The sequence below is a fragment of the Notolepis coatsorum genome (genome assembly GCF_963971535.1).
Source record: "Notolepis coatsorum genome assembly, chromosome: 19".
NCBI classification, from domain to species: domain Eukaryota; kingdom Metazoa; phylum Chordata; class Actinopteri; order Aulopiformes; family Paralepididae; genus Notolepis; species Notolepis coatsorum.
Genome location: NC_140183.1, coordinates 44,106,733 through 44,125,197, shown reverse-complemented (window position 1 = coordinate 44,125,197; position 18,465 = coordinate 44,106,733). Strand labels below are relative to the sequence as shown.

The 18,465-nt window shown below is 44.8% G+C and overlaps 1 protein-coding gene across 1 annotated transcript in view; it reads right to left on the bottom strand.

Moving 5' to 3' along the window:
- Positions 1-18,465, bottom strand: part of LOC311246475 (retinoic acid receptor beta-like) — a gene marked incomplete at both ends in the record, with an annotated part of 68,789 nt that overhangs the window by 14,056 nt on the left and 36,268 nt on the right. The window contains 2 exons of the mRNA XM_084336629.1: positions 6,693-6,869; positions 17,979-18,145. Of these exons, the coding sequence (XP_084192755.1) occupies positions 6,693-6,869; positions 17,979-18,145 (344 nt within the window). The remainder of the gene's footprint in view (positions 1-6,692; positions 6,870-17,978; positions 18,146-18,465) is intronic.

Below are 18,465 nucleotides of genomic sequence, written 5' to 3'. Positions count from 1 at the left end.
GAGAAGTGGAGGACAGAGAGAGGAAGAGAAGAGGAGGACAGAGAGGAAGAGAAGAGGACAGAGAGAGGAAGAGAAGAGGACAGAGAGAGTGGGAGAAGAGGAGGACAGAGAGAGGAAGAGAAGAGAGAGAGGAAGAGAAAAGGACAGAGAGAGGAAGAGAAGAGGAGGAGAGAGAGAGGAAGAGAAGAGGACAGAGAGAGGAAGAGAAGAGGAGGAGAGAGAGAGGAAGAGAAGAGGACAGAGAGAGGAAGAGAAGAGGACAGATAGAGGAAGAGAAGTGGACAGAGAGAGGAAGAGAAGTGGAGGACAGAGAGAGGAAGAGAAGAGGAGAGAGAGAGGAAGAGAAGAGGACAGAGAGGAAGAGAAGAGGACAGAGAGAGGAAGAGAAGAGGAGGACAGATAGAGGGAGAGAAGTGGACAGAGAGAGGAAGAGAAGTGGAGGACAGAGAGAGGAAGAGAAGAGGAGGAGAGAGAGGAAGAGAAGAGGACAGAGAGAGGAAGAGAAGTGGACAGAGAGAGGAAGAGAAGAGGACAGAGAGAGGAAGTGAAGAGGCAGACAGAGAGGAAGAGAAAAGAGGACAGAGAGAGGAAGAGAAGAGGACAGAGAGAGGAAGAGAAGAAGACAGAGAGAGGAAGAGAAGAGGAGGACAGACAGAGAGAGGAAGAGAAGATGAGGACAGACAGAGAGAGGAAGAGAAGAGGACAGCGAGAGGAAGATAAGAGAAGGACAGAGAGAGGAAGAGAAGAGGAGGACAGAGAGAGGAAGAGAAGTGGAGGACAGAGAGAGGAAGAGAAGAGGAGGACAGACAGAGAGAGGAAGAGAAGTGGACAGAGAGAGGAAGAGAAGAGGAGGACAGACAGAGAGAGGAAGAGAAGTGGACAGAGAGAGGAAGAGAAGAGGAGGACAGAGAGAGGAAGAGAAGAGGACAGACAGAGAGAGGAAGAGAAGAGGACAGACAGAGAGAGGAAGAGAAGAGGATAGACAGAGAGAGGAAGAGAAGAGGACAGACAGAGAGAGGAAGAGAATAGGACAGATAGAGAGAGGAAGAGAAGAGGAGGACAGAGAGAGGAAGAGAAGAGGACAGAGAGAGGAAGAGAAGAGGACAGACAGAGAGAGGAAGAGAAGAGGAGGACAGAGAGAGGAAGAGAAGAGGACAGAGAGAGGAAGAGAAGAGGACAGACAGAGAGAGGAAGAGAAGAGGACAGACAGAGAGAGAGGAAGAGAAGAGGATAGACAGAGAGAGGAAAAGAAGAGGACAGACAGAGAGAGGAAGAGAAGAGGAGGACAGAGAGAGGAAGAGAAGAGGACAGAGAGAGGAAGAGAAGAGGAGGACAGAGAGAGGAAGAGAAGAGGAGGACAGAGAGAGGAAGAGAAGAGGACAGACAGATAGAGGAAGAGAAGAGGACAGACAGAGAGAGGAAGAGAAGAGGAGGACAGAGAGGAAGAGAAGAGGAGGACAGAGAGAGGAAGAGAAGAGGACAGACAGAGAGAGGAAGAGAAGAGAAGGACAGAGAGGAAGAGAAGAGGAGGACAGAGAGAGAGGAAGAGAAGAGGAGGACAGAGAGAGGAAGAGAAGAGGACAGAGAGAGGAAGAAAAAAGGAGGACAGAGAGAGGAAGAGAAGTGGAGGACAGAGAGAGGAAGAGAAGAGGAGGACAGAGAGAGGAAGAGAAGAGGACAGAGAGGGGAAGAGAGGAGGAAGAGGACAGAGAGAGGAAGAGAGGAGGAAGAGAAGAGGACAGAGAGAGGAAGAGAAGAGAAGAGGACAGCGAGAGGAAGAGAAGATGAGGACAGAGCGAGGAAGAGAAGAGGAGGACAGAGAGAGGAAGAGAAGGGAGGCCAGAGAGAGGAAGAGAAGAGGACAGAGAGGGGAAGAGAGGAGGAAGAGAAGAGGACAGAGAGAGGAAGAGAAGATGAGGACAGAGAGAGGAAGAGAAGGGAGGACAGGGAGAGGAAGAGAAGAGGAGGACATAGAGAGGAAGAGAAGAGGACAGAGAGAGGAAGAGAAGATGAGGACAGACAGAGAGAGGAAGAGAAGAGGACAGCGAGAGGAAGATAAGAGGAGGACAGAGAGAGGAAGAGAAGTGGAGGACAGAGAGAGGAAGAGAAGAGGGGGACAGACAGAGAGAGGAAGAGAAGTGGACAGAGAGAGGAAGAGAAGAGGAGGACAGACAGAGAGAGGAAGAGAAGTGGACAGAGAGGAAGAGAAGAGGAGGACAGACAGAGAGAGGAAGAGAAGTGGACAGAGAGAGGAAGAGAAGAGGACAGACAGAGAGAGGAAGAGAAGAGGACAGACAGAGAGAGGAAGAGAAGAGGATAGACAGAGAGGAAGAGAAGAGGACAGACAGAGAGAGGAAGAGAAGAGGACAGACAGAGAGAGGAAGAGAAGAGGAGGACAGAGAGAGGAAGAGAAGAGGAGGACAGAGAGAGGAAGAGAAGAGGACAGACAGAGAGAGGAAGAGAAGAGGAGGACAGAGATGAAGAGAAGAGGAGGACAGAGAGAGGAAGAGAAGAGGACAGAGAGAGGAAGAGAAGAGGAGGACAGAGAGAGGACAAGAAGAGGAGGACAGAGAGAGGAAGTGAAGAGGAGGACAGAGAGAGGAAGAGAAGAGAAGGACAGAGAGGAAGAGAAGAGGAGGACAGAGAGAGAGGAAGAGAAGAGGAGGACAGAGAGAGGATGAGAAGAGGACAGAGAGAGGAAGAAAAAAGGAGGACAGAGAGAGGAAGAGAAGTGGAGGACAGAGAGAGGAAGAGAAGAGGAGGACAGAGAGAGGAAGAGAAGAGGACAGATAGGGGAAGAGAGGAGGAAGAGGACAGAGAGAGGAAGAGAGGAGGAAGAGAAGAGGACAGAGAGAGGAAGAGAAGAGAAGAGGACAGCGAGAGGAAGAGAAGAGGAGGACAGAGCGAGGAAGAGAAGAGGAGGACAGAGAGAGGAAGAGAAGGGAGGCCAGAGAGAGGAAGAGAAGAGGACAGAGAGGGGAAGAGAGGAGGAAGAGAAGAGGACGAGAGAGGAAGAGAAGATGAGGACAGAGAGAGGAAGAGAAGGGAGGACAGGGAGAGGAAGAGAAGAGGAGGACAGAGAGAGGAAGAGAAGAGGACAGAGAGAGGAAGAGAAGAGGAGGACAGAGAGAGGACGAGAAGATGAGGACAGCGAGAGGAAGAGAAGAGGACAGAGAGAGGAAGAGAAGAGGAGGACAGAGAGGAAGAGAAGAGGACAGAGAGAGGAAGAGAAGATGAGGACAGAGATAGGAAGAGAAGAGGAGGACAGAGAGGAAGAGAAGAGGACAGAGAGAGGAAGAGAAGATGAGGACAGACAGAGAGAGGAAGAGAAGAGGAGGACAGAGAGAGGAAGAGAAGAGGACAGAGAGGAAGAGAAGATGAGGACAGACAGAGAGAAGAAGAGAAGAGGAGGACAGAGAGAGGAAGAGAAGAGGACAGAGAGGAAGAGAAGATGAGGACAGAGAGAGGATGCGAAGGACAGAGAGATGGAAGAGAAGAGGAGGACAGAGAAGAGGAGGACAGAGAGGAAAAGAAGAGGACAGAGAGGCATACAACAAAGAGAGGAAGAGCACAACAGACGTGAACAAGCCCAGAGCACTCGGTTATATATATACATATTATTGTTCATCATCATTTATCAAATGACTGTATTTAACATGATTTTCCATACCTAACAAGATATTGTGATACATATTATTAATATTGAAAAAACCTTCTGATCACAGTGATATTTGTCGTCGCCCATATTGCCCAGCCACTACGCAGAACTAAATGAAAATGAAAAGTAGGTCAGGATGAGAAAGAGAAGGCTATAACAAAAGAGTGGGGGAGAAAAATAGCTGCCTTCAAAACAGGCCTCCACTCCCCGACGACTTCACTAACCAAACAGAAACATGATGTAATCATGTTGAATCACACCCTGTTAGAAAACAGGCCAGGAAGAGTAGCAATCCATTTTGATTCTACATAAAATTCCTGAGAGGAATGTGTGAATCACTGTCCGTTAAGGCAGACATATAGACAGACAGACAGACAGACAGACAGACAGACAGACAGACAGACAGACAGACAGACAGACAGACAGACAGACAGACAGACAGAAGCCTTTGATGACAATGGAGGGGGAAAGAGCTGACAGAAGAAAAGGCAGAAGATATGGAGAGAAGATGAAAGGGAATAAAACATGCCTTCAGCCCTTCCACTCTGCCTGAACCCAGGAGCTGCCTGCCTGCCTGTTTATCTGTCTGTCTGCTTGCCTGTTTGTCTGTCTGTCTGCATGTCTGTGTGCATACCTGCCTGCCTGCATGTCTGTCTGCCTGTTGTCTGTATGCCTACCTGCCTGTCTGATTGCCTGCCTGCCTGTCTGCCTGTTTGCTTGTCTGTCTGTCTGTCTGTCTGTCTGTCTGTCTGTCTGTCTGTCTGTCTGTCTGTCTGTCTGTCTGTCTGTCTGTCTGTCTGTCTGACTGTCTGTCTGTCTGTCTGTCTGCCTGCCTGTCTGCCTGCCTGCCTTGACCGTGGGATGTGAGATCTGTACCGGGTGTGAGGAGGCATGGATGAATTCTTTAGACAACAGTGCCTTGAGGGCTTCACTGAATGGTGGAGTCAAGGGATAGAACATTACTATTATGCTGTAAACAACAACAACCATGTACTTCTGTTGACCACAACACAATCCCCCCATTGGGATAATAATGTTCTCTCTTATCTCTCCTTCAGACTCGACACTGCTAAACCAACCTGGGTAGACTCCCAAGTACCAGCCATGCTGATTCTATAATGGACACCACACTGCTACACTTCAGAACATGAGAGAAAGGTTCACAGGAGCAGAACACAGTTATGGTAACTAAGTATTAGGGATGCCCCGATCACGTTTTTTGCCACCGATACCGATCACCAATCGTCTTGAGCCATATCGGCCGATACCGATCCGATATCGATCGTTTTTGGTATAAAAAAAAAAAAAAAAAAATATATATATATATATATATATATATATATATATATATATATATAATTTGTATATATATAAAAAAATATATATTATATAATCATACTTGTAGTTGTATTATCTGCGAGACATCGCCACCACACAACAAGTCAAAATGCTCCCTATCTGCAAACAGCTCCACTGTCTGTGTGTACTCGAGTAGCCTCCAGCTACGGCCAGGATTCTCCGGCGCTGCAGCTGGACCCTATTGGTATAAATCACATTCAGCATGCCTTCAGCTCGAATACGCATCGAATCAATGTTATAAGACATTGATATCAGGAGCTATCTGTAGCTACTGCTAGACGGCTAGATAACGTTAAGACAACGCCTCAGTGAACTATTTAGTTTAGAGCTAACGTGAGCTACCGAGTCAACGGAGGTAACTTATCATGCACTCGACTATTGCTGGAGCATTTGTTGATATCAGCAGCTATCAGTAGCTAGCCAGCTAGATAACGTTAGACAATGCCTCATGTATTAAACTAAAAGTGAATAGTTGACTGGGTCATTTAGTTTAAACAGTAACGTTAGCTCGGTAGGTAGCCAACGTTAGCTCACGTCGCATGCACTAGAGCAGACTGTTGGGCAGGGGCAGGAGGAGGAGGAGGAGCCGTACGCTGCAAGCAGCTCTGTGTGTCTGAGAGAGAAGTCAGCAGTGAGATCTCCGCTAAGAATTGGATCATGTTTTTCGATCGTTTTGACGATCGGCGAAAATAAAGCATTATCACTGATCACATATTTATACTGAATATCGGCCGATACCGATCGCTGGCCGATCGATCGGGGCATCCCTACTAAGTATATTAATGTGGTGTATTTGTTGGCACTAAGTGGTGCAGGCCAGCAGAGTCATCTGTCCCAATGTATCTTGGCTTGTAAAATTATCTGTTGTGATGTTTATAGGTAGAATCTGTAATGCTGTCAAACAGCGATCTCTAGGGCAAAAGAACCGCACTTGGTATTGCACATTGTTTTGATGTATGGGTTGGAGTTGAGAATAGGGGAGCGGTTGCCATTGCTGGCACCTCAGCTCCACCAAGAGAGTTCTAGAGAAATGTACAGTATAATAAGTTGCTAAACGGCAACTCAAACACCAGACCAAAACAAACCAAAAACAATATTTACAAAGTGCAATACCATGCAGGGCCCTGTTCCTCGTACGTGGCTAACTGAGTTAGCCGGATCATTTGCAGGATAACTTGACATAAGTCAGACTTTTCGGTTCCACGAAGCAAGTTTGGCTAAATCACTATGGCAACAGATCGAAAGATTTGAACCTGCTCCAGAGCAGGTTTACTTGAGTTAGCTGGATAAGGTGGTCACTCCCCCGCAGAAAAATGGCAGCTCCCTTCCTCAGAGATCCCATTATATCATTCTGAATAATGTTTTTGTGCTTAGTTTTTCTAGAGGGGTCGTGAGCAGCCGCGGGGGGGGGTTGCAAGATGATTTCCAGAATGTATTCCAGCCTGACATCAATCATCGGGTTAATTTAAGCTGGCTAATAGGACTTTTGATCGACTTAGTTAAACCAGGTACGGGGAACGGGGCCCAGGGCTCTTTTACCTATGGACGCTGTTCGGACAGCATTACAGATCCTACCTTTAAACATAAGGGCACAACAGGGCATTGTCCTAGTAACCAAAATATATACTTTGAACCAGGAATGCTCGCATGCACGCACGCACGCACTCACACGTACCAGGATGTCCAGGCAGGCAGCCTTGAGGAGAGTGATCTGATCAGCGATGGTCAGGCCGGTGAAGCCAGGCACTCGCTTGGCAAACTCCACCACCTTGATGATGCATTTGGTGGCCAGCTCACTGAACTTATCCCACAGTCCCAAGTCCAGCTGGATCCTGTGGTCGGAGCTGGAGTTCTGGGAGGAGATATGAGCAGAGATGAGAGGAGAGGGGAAGTGAGGGAGGAGAGGGGAAGAGATGAGGAGAGGGGAAAATATAAGAGGAGAGGGGAAGAGAGGAGAGGGGAAGAGATGAGAGGAGGAGTAAGGGAGGAGAGGGGAAGAGATGAGAGGAGAGGGGAAGAGATGAGGAGATGAGGAGAAGTGAGGGAGGAGAGGGGAAGAGATGAGAGGGGAAGAGATGGGGAGAGGGGAAGAGATGAGAGGAGAGGGGAAGAGATGAGGAGAGGGGAAGAGATGAGAGGAGAGGGGAAGAGATGAGAGAGGGGGAGAGATGAGGAGAGGTGAATAGATGAGAGGGGAAGAGATGAGAGGAGAGGGGAAGTGAGGGAGGAGAGGTGAAGTGAGGGAGGAGAGGGGAAGAGATGAGAGGAGAAGAGATGAGATGAGATGAGAGGGGAAGAGAAGAGAGGAGAGGGGAAGTGAGGGAGGAGAGGGGAAGTGAGGGATGAGAGGGGAAGAGATGAGAGGAGAGGGGAAGATATGAGAGTAGAGGAGAAGAGATGAGAGGAGGGGAAGTGAGGGAGGAGATGGGAAGAGATGAGAGGAGAAGTGAGGGAGGAGAGGGGAAGAGATGAGAGGAGAGGGGAAGACATGAGAGGAGAGGGGAAGTGAGGGAGGAGAGGGGAAGAGATGAGAGGAGAGGGGAAGTGAGGGAGGAGGGGAAGGGATGAGAGGAGGGGAAGTGAGGGAGGAGAGGGGAAGAGATGAGAGGAGAGGCGAAGTGAGTGAGGAGAGGGGAAGAGATGAGAGCAGAGGGGAAGTGAGGGAGGAGCGGGGAAGAGATGAGAGGAGAGGGGAAGTGAGGGAGGTTTTGTGATGTTAGCATTTTTTTTTTATATATATGTGAAACACCTCTACGTATGACCAGCAATGCCACTAAATCACTCACATGTTTCACTCACTCACTCTTAGCCGCTCTGCCCCTAGTGGCGGCTCATGGGAAATGTGCTTTGTGTAAGCTTCGTATCTATGACACTATGATCTATGGCCTTGTTGCTCAACGAGGAGATATACATGTCAACGGATTCTCTTGGAGATGAGAAGATCAGAAATAGATGACTATTCCTTCTTTCCTATTTCGACAAACAGCTGAGCACTCACTGGTTACTCTTAGGGAACTGACAAACCACAACTGTGTGACAGTGAATTCATTCACAAATTCTAAATACCACATACCAGTTGATCTACTGTAATGAATGGCACTAACCCTAACCTTTTCTTTCTTTCTGGGTGTTACCTCATTATTCAGGGGCTGATTCATTATACTTTTGACTCATACTTTGCATGCAATAAAATAGCTAACGCAGAGGTATGCACACCATATATATTTACAGTATGTTAACATGAAGTAGAGCCTGAACATTAGGGGTGGACGGTATGTTCTAAAATTTATATCACGGTATAATTTGAAGCATAGACGGTAACGGTATATATCACGGTATCATCGTTTTTGATAAAAAATTTTTTTATAAAATATATATATTATATAATTAGACTTGTACTTGTATTATCTGTGAGACATCGCCACCACGCAACAAGCTCCACTGTCTGTGTGTACTCTAGTAGCCTCCAGCTACGGCCAGGATTCTCCGGAGCTGCACCTGGACCTATACTCGAGTAGCCTCGAGCAGAGCTACGGCCAGGATTCTCCGGCGCTGCACCTGGACCCTATTGGTCAGCAAGTCCTCAGCTCGAATACGCATCGAATCAGTGTTATAAGACATTGATATCAGGAGCTATCTGTAGCTACTGCTAGCCGGATATATAACGTTAATACAACGCCTCAGTGAATTATTTAGTTCAATGGGACATTTCGTTTTGAACGGTGAACTAACTTGCGTTAACGTGAGCTAACGGCTAACAGGTAGCACACACGTCTCTACTAGACTTTGTGGAGCGTTTGTTGATGTCAGGAGCTATCGGTAGCTGGCCGACTAGATACCGTTCGGTTAGACAATGCCTCATCATGTATTAAACTAAAAGTGAATAGTTGACTGGGTCATTTTGTAACGGTAGCTAAGCTAACGTTAGCTCAGGGAGACGCCGCCGTCCTCCCATGTCCCGTCCCACTAGACTACTAGACCCGTGTTTACATGCGTGCGGTAGGGGCTGGCACGCCCACTGCGCGAAGCCTCCTAAATAACTTTTTCCAGTTCGCACATATCTATTATCTATGACTAATTATATCTATTTTTAGGGGCAAATGCGAGTGAAATAGTCGCGCTGTGGTTACATGACGTCATTGCTATCTACCGGTTACACGGTATAGTCAAAATCCATACCGTAGAGCAAATTCATACCGTTTATACCGTATACCGTTTATACCGTCCACCCCTACTGAACATCATGATATATTTACAGTATGTTAACTCATTCTGCGCCAGGGATTAGCCGGGTCCCGTTGTAGCCTTGTTTGTAGAGCTATATATATATTAGGGCTGGGCGATATGGCCAAAAACGTTATTGCGATAAAATTATAAAATTATTTTCATATAACTCGATATCGATAATTATCGTCGATATAATTTCTGTCAAATTTAATTAACTTCTTATGCCCGGCGCCGATGGACGGGCTATTAATAGACTTGTTTTGCTGCTGCGAATGTCTCGAGTTGATGTCGTCATCAGTCCGTGCACGTTAGCAGTTAGCCAGAGCAAGCGGTGTATCCCATGACAATGTACTAAATATCACCCTAAAATACTCCGTTCAGCCCCAATACATTGCAACGACGTCCACCGCATACCCCACACTACTCTAACCATGGCCTCAGAATTCACGCCACACACCCACTCGGCACGTAAACTATAAAATAGCGGCGTGCAAGCTAATTATCCTAGCCAGCCTTGTTTCCAATGTACTAAATATCACCCCAAAATACTATGTTCCGCCCCAATACATTGCAACGACGTCCACCGCATACCCCACACTACTCTAACCGTGGCCTCAGAATTCACGCCACACACCCACTCGGCACGTAAACTATAAAATAGCGGCGTGCAAGCTAATTATCCTAGCCAGCCTTGTTTACTACTGGAGTCCTACCTCTCTACCCAGAGGTGCAGCGCGGGTCTCCTTCGCTGTCGGCCATCTCCTTCACTGATTGGTTGTTAGTGCGTGTGCTCATATCCAAGCTTGGAAAATCGATATATAGAAACTTTGCGACCACGTTTCATGTTTATTTCGAGGAAATAATTTATCGCGATAGTTATCGTTATCGTTTTATCGCCCAGCCCTAAATTATATATTCTATATTATAGCTATGGAGACAATACTATAGTCATTTGACACTGACTTTCTTCCGTCCAAGATGCAAAAAAGAGATAATTTCTTCATGCATACGTTCACGCGTTATCCCGTGGTGAATATAAGTATAATTTCAGAGTGATCCGGGATAATTCCTGGGAAGCGAGTAATAGGGAGCAACGTGAATTCTACTATAAGCGTTGGCGTTTCTTGCCTGGACACGCTACTATTTCCAAATCAAATGTATATAATAGGTATTATGTTTCATCATGAATGCATGAAAGGGGGGGGGGGTCATTTCTGATGCATTTCTGATTGCCAGTAACGGCATTCGTATTGAACACTGGGATGTCCCGATCCGATCACGTGATCGGGGGCCGATCACATGATTTTCAGAAGATCGGAATCGGGAAAACAAAATCGAGAACAATCTTTTTTTTTTTATATAATTATAAAAACAAAATCAACAAACATGACCATGTTCACGTCTTAAACTCATACTGAGGCCTTAGTTTTGGTTTTAAATTACATATCATCATTCATTTATTTATTGTCGGACAGAGCAGAAGAATTTGCCAAAACAAACGGCTGCTTTCACTTTCTTTTTAGCGCTGTAACGTAACGTAGTGCTGTCATCAGATCAGAGAGTGGGAGCCTCGTGTCTGAGTCAAGATGGATAAGCTAACAGATAAAATAGTAAAGGGAGAGCTTTTGAAAAGTTCCCAATGCGTCTGGAAAAGCTGTATTTTGGAAGGGGAACAGCGCTGAAGCCATCAACGGTGGATGATGCAATTATTTTCATCCACAGCGCCCGCAAATGAACAGCGGACCGGAGTGGTTCATTTGTTGTTTGTTCTTTGATTTAGCCGTTTGGACGAAAGTTTGTTTGTTCTTGGATTTAGCCGGTTGGTGAAGTTTTGTTAACGTTGTTCAACGCAAGAGGTTTTTGTTGCTGACGTGACGTTCATCAACAGCGAAGTGGTGAGTCCTGATTTACTCAAATTAATTGGCTGCTGGTTTATGAGTGTTTTTGGTATGCTTTTGTGTCATGATGACATTCATGTTTTAGTCTGTTTCTGCAGTGTGGGGGCATTTAATTGTTGCTGTTCAGCTGTTGTTAACCGCGGAGCTATGTCGTTATTCGCTTTGTGAGGATTATCGTCGGCGTTTCAGACCAAAATTACGTAAGTCGAACACTGTGAATGTATTAGGGACTATTGGTCAAAAAAATAAAAAATAAAAAGTATAATATAAAAAAAAAATTATATTTTTTTTATCATTCCATTTGGGCTGTGGGGGGTGCTTAATGTCTGAAGGAGTCGACTGAAGGCTTCTTGTCCTCTGCAAAAGCATGCAATTGGTCAACTGATGGATACATCTTGATATTTGTCTAGTCTAGTGTGTTCATTAGATGGGTGAAATCCTCTTTCAGTGTTTCTGTGCCTGTTTTCGTAGGCAGTTAGCTTCTGGTATGCGTGCCATTAGCGTTAGCCACGCTTCTAGGCCTCTTTTCTTTTGGAAAGAATGATAAAAAAAAATATATATATATATATATATATATATATATATATATATATATATATATATATATATATATTATAATATAATTTTTTTTTTTTAATATATTCGACTAAGAGGTTGGCCAGTCGATTACGGCTCCTTTCGACCGATTAGGACTAATAGGGGTCAGCCCTAGAATGTATACTAATGTGCAAACAGATTGAAACTTTGAATATTTCTCATATGAAGCGTATGAGGGGGCACAGGATGAATGTAATGTGAGCCACCGCGCTCGAGGGGCTATTGAGGCAACACAGGGGCTTGTCTCGCTTCGCCAGTTTCTGACAAAAATTCGTCAAATTGGTTACTAATCTGAAAGATCGGATCGGGAAAGATCGGTATCGGCAGATACTCAAAATCACATGATCGGGAGCAAAGAAATGCGGTCGGGACATAGTAAAAACGCTGATCAGCTGGAACATTGTTGGATCAAGCTGAAATTGATGTCAGATAGTCCGTACCTGTGATCAGTGGTAATCCAAAAAGAATATTCCAATTGTTCGATCGCCATCTGGTCCATCTGATGTCCATCTGGTCCACGACATAATACAGCACAACACAAGCATCGAGGGGCCCGGACCTGTTTGAATGTGACCGAGTGAATCTCTAGGCTTCCCTGTACTAAAAAACTGTGCCCGGAGCGGTTTAAACGTAACACCCGGTCTGGAACAGGGTTTACTGCACTCTCGATACTGCCTCCTGGCAGGATCTGGCCGGTACTGCACCCTCGGTGTCCCAGTATGCCTTTTAACGGCAACATACAGGTCAGTGACATTGAATAGAATATTAAAATCTGAAAAAAGGAAAAACGATCAAATAACGATGGTGCCCAATAACGAGTATAAACGTTGTTGGCGGGGAATGAGTTAACATGAAGTAGAGCCTGAGCACCATGATATATATACATGCTCTAATTCTTATAATACATGACTACAAGTGGTGTAATGTCTTTTACACAATTGCCGAATTCATCCAACCTTATTGCTATACAATAAACACACATTAATTGAAGCATAATGGAGATTTATTCACAAAACCATCCGCAGAAAAAGTAGGTCCAAAAAAGCAGCTGGGAGGTGCAGTGTTTCAAAGCATGCCATCTTACAGTGAAGTTAGCGGTTGTTATTGGATTGATTTATTGAAAATTGTATTACAGATAGACAGTGCTACATCTATACATAGGTTGCTTCAAAGCATGCCATCTAACAGTGAAGTTAGCGGTTGTTATTGGAATGATTGATTGATTGAACATTTTATTACAGATAGACAGTGCTACATCTATACATAGGTTGCTTCAAAGCATGCCATCTAACAGTGAAGTTAGCGGTTGTTATTGGAATGATTGATTGATTGATTGAAAATGTTATTACAGATAGACAGTGCTACATCTATACATAGGTTGCTTCAAAGCATGCCATCTAACAGTGAAGTTAGCGGTTGTTATTGGAATGATTGATTGATTGATTGAAAATGTTATTACCAGATTGCAGAATGGGTACAATACAGTACAGCTCAATACACACAATTGTTAACACATTGGTCGCCAAAAACGGCTCATGGTGTTTGCCCGCCATGCGTTGAACGCCAACAACGTCGTATGCCGTTTTTTAAATCGATATTTAATTTTTTCGCCATGGCATTCATAATTCATCCAGCCAACCTCCGGTGCTGCAGCGGGTCCCTGAATGAGACTGCAACGCCTCAATACCGCCGCCTGGTGGATGGTCGGGCGAGTTACACTCTCAAAACCGGAAGTTGTGATCGGTGCGTTGACGAAATTCCTCCAGCAGTAATATCTTGTTACGTGGGTCCAGACAAACACTGGCGTGCATATGGATCGCTGCCATAACGCAATAATCGATATGATTTTGGCGTTTATTGCGCCATACAAACCGGAAATGGATCTAGGCGATCTGCGTCAAATAATTGGGATCTTCTTCTTCCAGTCTCATCGGCGAACGGTAAGAGGACAGTAACGTTATTTTCAGCCCGATTGTTTATTCATTTCACTGCAAACCATCTGATCAATATATCAACCCATACTAAATAAAGCAGTTACTGACGATCAAGGAATTATAAACGACCCCCCCCCCTTTCCTCCACGCATGATGAAGCATAATGTATACCGATCATATACATTTGAATTTTTTAATATAGCGTGTATAGGAAAGAAACGGCAATCGATAATCTATCATTATGTGTTTGGGCCTATAACTAGCGTTTTTGGAATTACTGCAGAAAAGATTAAAAACATACTTATATTCAAGACGGTATTAACACAACAATGTATGAATGAAAAAATATAACGTTCCCACATCCGGAACGATAGATAATCGATGTTGAATGGGCCATAGTAATGTCAATATAGCAATACAATTTAAAAAGTTATAGCCCTGCAAAGAAGGTAAACATCTCCATTAGGGCTGACCTTCGAAGCTTTTTTTGGCAATCGAAGCTTCGGGGCCGAGCTTCGATTTTAATTCGAAGCTTCGGATTTTTTTTTTTTAATTTTTTATTTTTTTTTTATCTTATGTTGTGGGACTACAGCACTTTCATAAACTTTGTTGTTTTTAAATGTGCTCTATAAATAAAGTGGGTTGGATTAATTAATTAAGTAGCCCCTTTCGTGACTGAGCCAACAAGGTTTCACTCGGCTGTGTGATTTAATTCAAGGTGGATCGCTGTTGTCGTTTGAACAACTTCAGATTTCATGGGAACTACCAATCCCCCAAATCAAGAATGTTTAAGATGAATGAAGTAAGATTTTGATTATTTGAAATATGGCCTGTGTAGACTAAACTATGCACAGAATTATGTCAGTCTACAAGGTCCGGATTCTACATGGTCCGGCAATGTAGACCTTGTAGACTCCACTACAGACCAATTATCAGTGAATGTTCATGCATTTTTAAGAAGGGCAACTTCCACAAAAAAACAAAGAACTCACCAAAACATCTCAGTAGCACCTTATCTAAATTTTATTTCCTATTTTGTTTATTCATCCCAGTATCTTTCTTTCTTATGTGTGGAATTCTACAAGGCATGTAGGTGTATATGTATTTGAGGATGATATCCTTCAAACAGGCAATAGTGATGATATAATTTGGGCAGTGCTGAGCTGGGTTACTTTCCTCCAGTGTATTTGTCCCCCGGCCCCACCCAATGGCCCCATGCGCGCGCGCGCACACACACACACACACACACACACACACACACACACACACACACACACACACACACATTTACATTTAGTCATTTAGCTGACGCTTTTATCCAAAGCGACTTACAAGTTCTGTACGACAAGACAGCAAGAAGGGTACAACTCTATCAGCTGAGTAACAATGTTTATCAAAGTGTTGCGTGTTACAGTGTATGTTAGTTTATTAGGAAAAGTGCATGACAGTAAGGTTAGTCACGGTTAGATATTTTTTTAATCATTTCAGATAATGGTTGAAGAAGTGAGTCTTTAGTCGACGGCGAAAGATTGGACGGGATTCGGCTGTCCTAACTGGGATGGGTAGTTCTCTCACACACACACACACACACACACACACACACACACACACACACACACACACACACAAATCGAAGTAAAAAAAAAAAAGGATTTTTTTTTTTTTGATTTTTTATTTTTTTTTACTTCGATTTTTTTTTTTATGTTCGAAGCTTGTGCCATCGAACGAAGCTTCGAAGCTTCGAAGTATTTAAGACAGCCCTAATCTCCATAGGTTTACAGTGCTGGCAGTGAGTGGTATAAGATGGGCACAATGCCCGGCGCCCAATGTGTTAAGGGAATGCAGACCAGAGAAATACTTTCGTCTTGTTTACATCAGGGTGCCCCATTTTCAATGCATCATAACATATATGACATACATGACATACAGATAGACAGTACTGCTACATCTATACATTTATGACATACCAGATTTACAAATATAGTACTGTTTTTGTAGGGTGATGATTATAGTTTATTTACATTGAGGTTCTGGGGTCACGTGGAGTGTATTATATACGAAATAACAACCGCCGGCTTTCCTTTTTAAGCATTTTCTGTGATAGAAGTGATTGGGGAATAGTTGCGGGGGCGAGCACCACTTCCGGCGCGTCACTTCCGGTTTTGGCGATTCGCCGATCGGCCACCAGATGGCGGTCTTGAACCGTTGGAGAGTTGAGAGGAGATCTACAGGAGATCTCAAGTCTCCGTGGGTGAAATATGATTGCCATGACAGATTTTTTAAATATTGATCTCAAAGACGCTGTACGACGTCATTGGCAGATTACGCATGGCGGAGAATGACGTGTTAAGTCGTCCTTGGCAATTAAAGGGTTAACTGTTTCAGCCAATCAAGAAATGTGCATGCCATTGTATAAACATTTCTAGATGCCAAGCACATTATAGACCAGTGATGTCACTAACTCGCTAACCTCGTTCCCAGTTTTATCTCCGTGAGATAAAGCCTGGTAAAGAACTACTGCCGAAAGTGTCTGTGGGGTAGAATTTCCGGTGTATGTACTTCCCCTGGAAGCTGCCTCCGAACGGACCAATCTTTTCCCGAATCCTGTCGGCAAACAAGCTAGAACGTCCCAGTCATGTAGTAAATTCTTCAGGCAAAGCCGTTGCAGTGGCTTAAACGAGGAAATATTGTGCACTTCACACGTTTCTATAATTGTTTTGTCGAAACCGGAAAGCCTGTAGCCTGTACTTCCTGTACTTCCGTTTAGACATTTTAGGAGGCATATCTTTACCAGACTACTAACTCGCTAACTCATTCACTGACGATTAGCCACTCTTCCCCTAGTGCTGTCTCACTGGCATGTCACTTTGTGTAAGACAGTCCAATCCATGTGCTTCGCATCTATGACGCTTAACATAGTTTGCCTGCATCCACAGCTAACTCGCTCTCTGGTGTCATTGTCATTTTGTGTGCGTTCCATCTGGCGATGTTGCTGAATCTGGCAGAATCTACAGGACTAGGACTTGATTACCGTATTTCCTCTAATAGTGACCTGTATTCAATTAAAAACCGACTCTCTATTAATGTCCGGGTGCGCTGTTGAGCTAAGCAATTATAAGCCGACCTCCTAATACAAACCGGGTTACTAATATACGCGTGAGCGAACTTCTCCTTACTTCCGTATGGAACACGGGTCGCGCGCAGCACGTAACAACAACAGAGCAAGCATGGCGACACTACTTTCCGAGTGGAAACGTTATGAGAGCTAACGTTGCTACCTACAGTACCCGGAGCTGCTAACTGGCTAACGTTATGAGAGCTAACGTTGCTACCTACAGTACCCGGAGCTGCTAACTGGCTAACGTTATGAGAGCTAACGTTGCTACCTACAGTACCCGGAGCTGCTAACTGGCTAACGTTATGAGAGCTAATGTTGCTACCTACAGTACCCGGAGCTGCTAACTGGCTAACGTTATGAGAGCTAACGTTGCTACCTACAGTACCCGGAGCTGCTAACTGGCTAACGTTATGAGAGCTAACGTTGCTACCTACAGTAGCCGGAGCTGCTAACTGGCTAACGTTATGAGAGCTAACGTTGCTAGTACCCGGAGCTGCTAACTGGCTAACGTTATGAGAGCTAACGTTGCTACCTACAGTACCCGGAGCTGCTAACTGGCTAACGTTATGAAAGCTAACGTTGCTACCTACAGTACCCGGAGCTGCTAACTGGCTAACGTTATGAGAGCTAACGTTGCTACCTACAGTACCCAGAGCTGCTAACTGGCTAACGTTATGAGAGCTAACGTTGCTACCTACAGTACCCGGAGCTGCTAACTGGCTAACGTTATGAGCGCTAACGTTGCTACCTACAGTACCCGGAGCTGCTAACTGGCTAACGTTATGAGAGCTAACGTTGCTACCTACAGTACCCGGAGCTGCTAAGGTAAAGTTACTTGATTTCACATTGAAAACGTTGAAATGACCAGTGACCACCTGTAATTGCACTGTTTACTATTTCATACAGTACTTGGTTTCAATAAATGAACCCAGTACATTTTACTGGGTTCAAACTGACACAAAATGTTGATTTATTCATTATGATCTGTTTGAAAATCAGAAATATAGGCCTCTCTCTTATACATGCCTCCTCCTAATAAAAGCCTGGTACCCGCTACAGTTGAAACAAATACAAGCCCGGGTCACTATTAGAGGAATTACGGTATGCACTTTAGCACAAATTGCTATTGAATTGAAAACATGTTGTGTTAAAGACAGGCGTGGAGGATATCTTTAGCGGCGACTCACTGTGGTATATTTCCCCAGCTGGCAGAGGGAGGGGAAGGTCTCTCGGTGGGCCCTGCAGATCTTCTCCACGATGAGGCCCAGCTCGGCCGTCAGCTCATAGGTCTCTATGATGGTCATCTTCACCTCCTCCTGCTTCTCCTTCTGTTTGCTTCTGTCGTTCCGCACCGCTGGATGAAAGCAGAGCAGATGACACAGGAGGGGTGAGAGGAAATTAGAGCCATATGAAATCCGCGTTCACGGAATCGCGGACGGAATTGCGGAATTTACCAATAAAAATGGAATCAAGTGCAAAACGTGGAATATTGCAGAATTTGGCCTAATCTGGACTGAAATTCCATTTTTGGGTGGAACGTTTGGACGCGACCGGGGAGGCGGGAACGCTAGAGCGGGTTACACACAACACGCAGCAGTGCTCAGGCGTCTGGCTGCTTTGATGTTAACATCGTCAAGAAGCTAAGAAATTCCGCAATAAGCCCTCAATTCAGAG